General features: G+C 39.3%; 1 protein-coding gene across 1 annotated transcript in view; it reads right to left on the reverse strand.

Annotated features, from left to right (window-relative positions):
* The window catches only part of THEG (theg spermatid protein), a 25,865-nt gene extending 17,349 nt beyond the window's left edge, over positions 1-8,516 (reverse strand). Inside the window, exons 1-2 of the mRNA XM_044658671.1 lie at positions 8,383-8,516; positions 1,762-1,926 (exon numbers count right to left, since the gene is read on the reverse strand). Coding sequence (XP_044514606.1) covers positions 1,762-1,926; positions 8,383-8,516 — 299 coding nt within the window. The remainder of the gene's footprint in view (positions 1-1,761; positions 1,927-8,382) is intronic.
* Positions 8,517-9,731: the final 1,215 nt, after the last annotated feature.

Here is a 9,731-nt window from a genome sequence, read left to right on the forward strand (position 1 = left end):
GGGTTTATCATACACTGTCTTGCTGACATCATTAACCCCGAGTCTATTCCACTGATCCTCCCTTCTATCTCTTAGCCAGTACCATATTGATTTAATGACTGCTGCTTTATAGTATAGTTTGATATCTGGTACTGCTAGGCCCCCTTCCTTCACATTTTTTTCATTATTTCCTTTGATATTCTTGATCTTTTGTTATTCCAAATGAAATTTGTTATAGTTTTTCCTAATTCAGTAAAGAAGTTTTTTGGTAATTTGATAGGTATGGCACTAAATAGGTAAATTAATTTGGGTAGGATGTTCATTTTTATTATGTTAGCTCGTCCTACCCATGAACAGTTAATGGCTTTCCAATTGTTGAGGTCCAGTTTTATTTGTTTGGAAAGTGTTTTGTAGTTGTTTTCGTATAATAGCTGTGTTTGTTTTGTTAGATTGATTCCCAAGTATTTTATATTGTCTAGGGTGATTTTAAATGGTGTTTCTCTTTCTACCTCTTGCTGTTCTAATGTGTTGGAAATGTATAGAAATGCTGATGATTTATGTGCATTTATTTTGTATCCTGCCACTTTGCTAAAGTTGTTGATTATTTCTACCAGCCTCTTAGTTGATTCTCTAGGATTTTTTAAGTATACCATCATATCATCTGCAAAGAGTGATAGCTTAGTCTCCTCATTGCCTATTTTGATACCTTCAATTTCTTTTTCTTCTCTAATTGCTATTGCTAGTGTTTCTAGTACTATGTTGAATAATAGAGGTGATAATGGGCATCCTTGTTTCACTCCTGATCTTATTGGGAAGGTTCTAATTTATCCCCATTGCATATAATGCTTGTTGATGGTTTTAGGTATATACTGTTTATTATTTTTAGGAAAGGTCCTTCTATTCCTATACTTTTCAATGTTTTCAATAGGAATGGATGCTGTATTTTGTCAAAGGCTTTTTCAGCATCTATTGAGATAATCATGTGATTTTTGGTTGTTAGACTGTTGATATGGTCAATTATGTGGATGGTTTTCCTAATGTTGAACCAACCTTGCATTCCTGGTATAAATCCCACCTGATCATGGTGGATGACCTTCTTAATTACTTGCTGGAGTCTAATTGACAATTTTTATTTAATTAATTAATTTGGAATATTTTTCCATGGTTCCATGATTCATGTTCTTTCCCTCCCCTTTTCCCAGCCCCCTCCCATAGCCAACGAGCAGTTCCACTGGGTTTTACACGTGTCATCGATCAAGACCTGTTTCCATATCTAATTCCAATTCTAAGGCATGTTCCCTTGTCTTCCTTTCTGACCTCCTGAGCCTTGTCCATCCTGGCACACTCTTCTCCTTCTCATTGTTCCTTTCCTCCATTTCCAAGGGGCTAAGAGCGTCTTTTCCTCCCAACCTTCACCTGACCCTGGTCTTAGGGGCTGTGCGGGAATTTGGGATGAAAGGAAAGGTCAGAGGGGGAAAGAGCAAGGCTGGCATGCAGTTCTGAATGACAAGCCAGGTACAACTTAGGAGGGGACAGGAAGCTGGGAAGGAGCTCACTGAAAACTAAGCTCCTGTGTCTATTTTGAGTCACTGAATGTCAGATCTGGGAGGAACCATGGGAGAGAGCACAAGGGATGTCTAAGCTAGAAGGGACCCATCAGACTATCCCATACAATGTCCTCTGTCCCATTTTGCAGGTAGGGAAACTAAGGAAAGTGACCGAAAGTGGAATCTTTCCTCCCTTCTTTCTGTTCCCTGGTGATCCTCCTTGTCAAGTTCACACCTGTCTACCATGATCTGATGGTTGACCTTGGGCTTGGCCAGCTCTTCCAACCTGTATTTATCGAGACGTCGAGGCCGGTGAGAAGTCTTCTTCCATGACTGAAGCTCGGTGACAATGACATCTGCCATCTCATCGTCGGGCAACGAATTCTGTGAGATAATCCCCCTTGGGAAGAAATTGGTATTAAGGGTGAGGGCAACAGAAGACTCTAAAGAGTGTGAAACTGGGGACACAAACCCAGAGGAGAGTCACGCAAAGAGCCTGGACTTGGAATTGGGCAACCTTGGGTTTAAAACCCGGGGCTGTCACTTTACCCCCTGAATAACCTTGAACTTCTCCTTTGGCAACTCAATTTCCCTCCATTTTAAGATCAAGAAACTGAACTAGATGGTTTCTAAGGATTTTAGTCTCTAAGTCATACAGATGATGTAAAACTTTCTGTGTTCTAAGGTCTCATCCAGGGTCAGGAGCAGCAGCCAAGTGACTCAGTAGATTGAGACCAAGGCCAAAGGACTGGAAATTCTGGGTGCAAATGTGGTCTTAGGCACTTCCTAGCTGTGTGACCCTGGGCAAGTCACAACCCTCACTGCCTAGCCCTTACTACTCTTCTGCCTTGAAACCAATACACAGAAGTGATTTTAGGGTGAAAGAGTTGTTTTGTTTTGTTTTGTTTTGTTTTAACAAACATTCAGAAAACATAAATGTAAAACTGCTTATTACATATAATTGGGGAAATAAAATCTCTTAAAAAATTTTATCTATCTTTGAAATTCTGGGTTCTTCTGGGATCTCGTTCCAGCTTCTGACTTTCTATGTGCTAACTTTGCACTCAGATGCCTTTGGTTCAGAGCTGATGATCTACAAATGTTGTTTTAAAGGCCTTTGACGCTTTAAATTCTATAAACCCATAAAATGACAAGCATATAGCTTGAGCTGTCCTCCCCCTTTCCCAGGTATACTCAGGAAAAGTTACTCTTATTTTTTTTTTCTTTTTAAACCCTTACCTTCCATCTTGGAGTCAATACTGAGTACTGTCTCCAAGGCAGAAGAGTGGTAAGGCAATGGGGGTCAAGTGACTTGCCCAGGGTCACACAGCTAGGAAGTACCTGAGGCCAGATTTGAACCTAAGACCTCCCATATCTAAGCCTGGCTCTCAATCCACTGAACTACTCAGCTGCCCCATAGTTTCTCTCTCATTAACAGCCTTTATGCCTATAAGTGTTCTTGTTGTTCAGCCCTTCTTTGTTCTGTTCGAATTTTTGTGGCCTTGTGGACCATACCGTCTGGGTTTTCTTGGAAAAGATACTGGAGTGGTTCCCTATTTCCTTCTCCAGCAGATTTAAGCAAACAGATTAAGTGACTTACCCAGGATCACACAGCTAGTAAGTGTCTGAGGTCAGATTTGAACTCGGGTCTTCCCGATTCCAAACCCAAGCCTCTATGCAGTGATGGGCAAACTATGGCCTGTGGACCAGATGCAACCCCTTGAAATGTTCTATCTGGCTATGTGACATTATTCCTAATCTGACTAATACAATGAGTAGGATACAATACAATGAAACTTCGAAAGAGTGCCTTAGAAACAGACTGACAGATGAGTATTTCCTTTCCTTTGGACCCCTCTAAAAAGTTTGCTCCTCACTGTACTAAATCACCTAACTCCCACCCAGGCCTGCTTGTACACCCTCTTATTCAAGGGTCTCACTCTTTCAGCTACAGTAATCTTAAGAATGTGGCTCCCTTCACTCTTTGCAGATGACAGGAGGGTATGCTTAGACAATCCTAGAGGATCAACTAAAAAACTAGCTGAAATAATAACTTTAGCAGAGTTACAGGATATGAAATAAACCCACATAAATCATCAACATTTCTATATATTACCAACGAAGGTCAGCAGCAAGAGATAGAAAGAGAAATCCATTTAAAATAACTCTAGACAATATAAAATATCTGGGAATCTACTTACCAAAACAAACAAAAGAATGATCTGAACACAATTACAAAAAACTCCTCACACAAATAAATTCAAATCTAAACAATTCAAAAAATATTAATTGCTCATGGGTAGGCTGAGCTAATATAATAAAATCATAATTCTACCTAAAATAATTTACTTATTCAGTGCCACACCAAACTACAAAAAATTATTTTATAGAAATAGAAAAAAATTCATGGTACTGGCTAAAAAATAGAATGGTGGAATTCTATCAGTGGAATAGATTAGATATACCATGTACGGGAGCAAATGACCTTAGCATTCAAGTATTTGATAAATCCAAAAGGCCCCAGCTTTTGGGATAAGAAATCACTATTTGACAAAAACTGCTGGAAAAAACTGGAAAAAGTATGGCAGAAACTAGGTATAGACCGATACTTTACACCCCAGACCAAGATAAGGTCAAAAAGGGTATGTGATTTAGATATAAAGAATGATACCATAAGTAAATTAGGGGAACACAGAATAGTTTAGCTGGAAGATCTATGGAGAAGAGAAGGATTCATGGACTAAACAAGATAGTTTTATCAGAAGTAAAATGAATAATTATATCAAACAAAACCAATGTAACCAAGATTAGAAGGGAAATAAGAAATGAGGGAAATTATAGCAAATATCTGACAAAGGTCTAATTTTTCAAATTTATAGAGAATGAAATAAAATTTATAAGAATACAAATCATTCCCCAACTGACAAATAGTCAAAGCATATGAACAAGCAATTTTCAGAGGAAGAAATCAAAGTTATCAATAATTATGTGAAAAAATATTCTAAGACATTCAATTAGAGACATGCAAATTAAAACAACTCTGAGGTACCAACTCACCCCCCTCGGATTGGCTAATATTACAGTAAAGGAAAGTGATAAATGCTGGAAGGGATGTGGCAAAATTTGGACACTAATGCATTGTTGGTGGAGTTGTGAATTGATTCGACCATTCTGGAGAGCAATTTGGAATTATTCCTAAAAGGCTATAAAACTGCATAAAACTCTGATCCTCTAATACCATTACTGGGTTTGTAATCCAAAGAGATCACAAAAAAGGGGAAAGGACCTACATATACAATAATATTTATAGCAGTTTTTTTGGGGTGGCAAAGAATTGAATTGGAAAAGATTTAACATGAAAGCAAGTTTGTCACCTATGAAACAGGAATTACAGATATCATAGTGGGAGGTGTATAAGAATGAGACATTGTGAAAATTAAATTCAGGCATATGAGAACATGGAAGCAAGAAGTGGAAGACTGAGAATGGGGAGGGTTGAATTACCACATCTCAGGATTCAGAATCTGTGAAATGGGTATGACAAGCATAGAGTTTGTTAATTGTGGAATGTGTTCCAGGTGGTTTTTTATTGTCAATGGAGTATACTCTCTGAGGGAGTCCTCTCAGAATCTTCTGCAGTTTAAGAGCTGAAGAAATGGTGTTCTTCCTCTTCCTCCAAGGCAGGAGACCAGGTTGGAGACTTTACAAAATGGCCTTTCTCCTCTTCCCTGGAAGGAAGCAGTCTGGTGCTCTGTTCGAATGACATTTCTTCTCTTCTCCATGGAGGGGATGATTGGTGGGCAATGGGAGGAACACATTAAAAATTTATGCAAGAGAGCTTCTCTAGATTTATTTTCCATTGCTCTATCATATATAGGCTTTTTCATTTTCTTTATTATTTTAAAATTTTTTATTTTTAAATATTTTCCCATCTTTACATGATTCATTTCCTTTCCTTTCCTTCTTCCCTCCCCACTTCCAGAGCCGACAAGCAATTCCACTGGGTTGTACAAATGTTATCACTTGATGCCTATTTCCATATTATTCATTTTTACTATAATCTTTTAAATCCTAAATCCCAAATCCCATACCCATATATACACGTGATAAGTGATGCCACATGTTTTTCTTTTGCATCTCTACTTCCATAGTTCTTTTCCTTGATGTGGTTAACATTCTTTCCCATAAATCCTTCAGAAGAGTCCTGGCTTGTTGTATTGCTACTAGTAGCAAAGTCCATTACATTGGATTGTTCCAGAATGTTTTACTTTCTGTGTACAGTGTTCTTCTGGTTCTGCTCATTTCACTCTGCAACAGTTCATGGAGGTTCATAGAGAAATCTTCCAGATCAACATTTATTGCCATCTTTCTAGCCATGTTCCCCAAATTCTCCACACTTTCCCCCTGACCTGAAATGCACTTCTTCACCTCAGCTTCTTGAAACCCTCAGTTTCTCCCAAGGCTCAGCACAAGTGCCATCTCCCAGATCCTCTAGGGATTGACTTTGTGTATCCCCAACATTGACTTCCAGATTATGACAGGGATCTGGAGCAGTTTCTTGGGACAGTTAAGTGGTACAGTATATAGAGAGATCATGGGGCCTGGAGTCAGGACATCTCATCTTCCTGAGTTTAAATTCATTCTCAGATACTTAATAGCTGTATGATCCTGGACAAGTCACTTAACTCTATTGGCCTCGATTTCCTCAACTGTAAAATGTGAGCTGGAGAAGGAAATGGCAAACTACTCTAGTATATGTCAAGAAAATCCCAAATAGGGTCACAGAGAGTAAGACATGGCTGAACAACAACAGATTTATTGGTCCATTATAATGAGATTAGCAAACCCCCAAAAGTGAACTTCATCCAAAGCAGAACAGATCCCTAGATAGATGGATGCTTAGTGTAATGCTTGGCACATAGTAGGTATTGAATAAATATTTATAGATTGATTGAGGCATAGACTGATTGTGAGTGAAAATGAGGAGTCAAGGTTGAGATGAGGTTGTATACCTGAGTGACCACTGTAGATGACCTTTTCAAGGAGTTTAGCCACTGCCATAGGCATCCCATAGGTTTTTGGTTGTAGGCAATAGGAAAGAACAAAAAGTAGTAGACAAGAAGAGATTGAAGACGAGTGAGAGAGTGGGGATGATAAGAAGAGACAGTGTTCTGGAGAAGATAAGTTGGAATGAGATCACTTGTATATGTAGAAGGGTTTGCTTTGGCAAGGAGAAGGGCCACTTCATTATGTGAGATGGGGTAAAGAAGTTGGTGGTAGAAGGCATTTGGGTGATGTGACATGAGGAATAAGGGAGATGGAAGATAAGGATTTTAAAAAAAAAAGATGTTATGAGTTGCTCTGCTTTTGGTGGAAAGAATTCTAGCAGATGTCTGAATATTTACCACCAATCAATCAACCAACATTTATTTTATTAAGTACCTACTCTGTGCCAGGTACTATGTACTACTAAACATGCTTCACAGAATTCTTTCCTTCATGAGTCAATTGTCTTCCTCTTTAGAATTTAAGTTTTTCTGATCCTGCCTATTCTGTCTCTGAACCCTTTGGAAACTGTTCACCCAAAATGTGGGTTACATGAACGCCTGCCCTTTTTTCTTCTCTTTCCCTATGACAAATTAACATCACTCCAAAGGTTCTATCATTATCACTCTAGCAACCAGTTCCTTCCTACTAGTGAAGTTCAAACCCAGGAATGAAGCTTCCCTTGTAGAACCCCCTGCCTTTAGTAGGACAAAATGATCATTCACTCAATCAAGACATCTGTAGCTCCCTTGTTTTGGGCAGAGGGAGAGCAACAGCAGATGTCCAGACAATTAAAGTCTTTTATCACTACTTAACTGTGCCTTTATCCCAGATTTATGATCTATTGCTTCTTTCTGCTCAGGCGATCTGTAGTATAATCCAATGACTAAATCTTTCCATCTCTCCTTCCTTCAATCTTCATCCAAATTCTCTTCCTCCATGTTTCACCATTCTAGTTTCTAGATTTTCTCATATTCTCAATACATGACATTAATTTCACCTTGCCTTTTACCAGTCTTGTTTCTTTTGATTATGCTATATTTACCCAGAGCTGTAGTACAATCATAGGTCTCATTTACCCAAATCTCAGTGAAATCTTGAAGTCAGTTTGTCTCCTTGCATTAGGACATTTACTTCATTTTGCTTCTTGCCCAGTTGTATAATTGTGAATATTTGAAGCTATAAATTTTATTGCTACCTTGAATTTTGTTTCCTACGAATCTTTGGGTGTCTTAATGATTCTTTTTTTCTACAATGAGCCATTTTCTGTGGCTACAGAGGCAGAAACTGAGGTCTAGAGAGAAGTGATTTGCACAAAGTCATATAGTTAGTCAATGGCAGAACCAGGATTTGAATCTAGGTCTTCCTGACTTCAAATCTAGGGTTATTTCCACTATACTAAGCTGCCTCCTAATATTTCACTAATGGCATTCTACCTTTATTGTTGTTGTTTGAATCAAATCAGATGAAATTTAAAATAGGGACAAATATAAAAACATGTCTTGTTTCAAAAAAGGACATTGATAATAAGCTGGAAAGGAAAATGAGAAGACAGTGAAGAATGTTTGTTGTCCACCTCAAATCGAGGTGAAAACAGGAAAGCAGAAACCTTCACAGATTTGAGACCAGAGATAAGACAATTGAATCCTCCAAATATTTGGTTTGGGAAGTGGAATTTTTCATTTTTCTCTTTTTTCCTCCCCTCCCCATTCTCCTCATTTCCACTCACATATTGAGGACAATGTGGATGCCAGATGAAGTCCATGTCTCCCTTTTCTCCCCTTTGCCCCATTTGCAGTTGTTTATTTACCTTTCTCTCACCTTTTTCTTTCCATATCTGTCCTTGGTTTTGATTATTTCTCCCAAAGGAAGACTGTCTTCCAGGTTATCATCTCCTAAAGACTCATGGCTTGTAGACAAATCATCTTGGCTAATCCCTTCCATTATCTCTCACTAAACTGCTTCCTTGCCTGCTGTCTTCCCTAAAGCTATTTCCTTTGTTTGTTTGCTTGCTTCTTTTTCTTTTTCTTCCTTTTTTCCTAATTGTTTTTCTTTCTTCTTTCCCTTCCCACCCCCATTAAGGAACTGGCTACTAGTTATCAGACCCCAGTGGAAGGATGTGGTCACCGTGGTAACAGGGAACACTATCCTGGTTGCCGTGGAAACCCTGGTAGCTGCCTCTTCTAGGGACAAGAGTAGAAGGTTGGGAACCAGAATGGGCTTGAAAAGGCATGGACTGCTCAAGAGAGATTTTAGAGGAAATGGTTTAAAAAGGCCCCAAACACCCCTCACCCCAAACTTCCCCTTCCCCTCTTTTACGAAGTTCATAGAATTTAGTTGGAAGAGACTTCAAAGGTCATCGCATTGACCCATTCGCTTTACAGAGGAGGAAACCGAGGACCTCAAATTCAGTATTCTTTCTGAGCAGACCTCCAAGTAACAATCTTCATCAGTCAGGAAGACGGTCACCAATGCCACATCAGCAGACAGTAGCCTGTAAGTTTCTCCCTTCCATTGTGGCCATTGATAGACTCCTGCTTGGACTCTGACAGTTGATTCCCAGTCAGAATCACTGCTTTTCCCTTTTCTACTTTCCCTGGAACAGAGATTTTTGTGTTCTCGACTTCCCTCTAATAAACCATTATCAGTCATCGCCCTCTTCCTTCCCCCTCCCGTTTCTCTAGAGTTTACAGTTTTCTTTCCAATATCCCTAGGAGGGAAGGCAGTTGCAAAATCACAGAAATCGGAATCGGAAGGAACCTCAGAGACTAACTAGCTAGGCCAGCCCATATCTGAACCAGTCACATCTACAACCACAGTTATGCTGGTAAATGCTTAGCCGTTGGCTCTCTGAAAAAAAGTAGGACACTTAAGTTTAATCTGCATCGTTAACATTTTCTCCATCACTTTCCCAAGTCTAGTTGATCAACGAAGTAATAAATAGAGCCCTGATTTGTAGCATTTGCCAATTTCAGAGGTGTAAACTCTTAAACTGAAAATTTAGCAGTTGGCTCTCAAGAGCCATGGGAGTTGGCTCCTCCTTGGTAATCCCCATCATCCTTCCAGTCTGGAAAGGCAGGGCAGTACCACAATCTCACCACAAGATGTCGCCCAGCTCAATGACATGGCAAGGAGGATGAGGAGGCGAGAAGGAAGAAG

The sequence above is a fragment of the Gracilinanus agilis genome, chromosome 1, assembly GCF_016433145.1.
Source record: "Gracilinanus agilis isolate LMUSP501 chromosome 1, AgileGrace, whole genome shotgun sequence".
In the NCBI taxonomy this organism is placed as follows: domain Eukaryota; kingdom Metazoa; phylum Chordata; class Mammalia; order Didelphimorphia; family Didelphidae; genus Gracilinanus; species Gracilinanus agilis.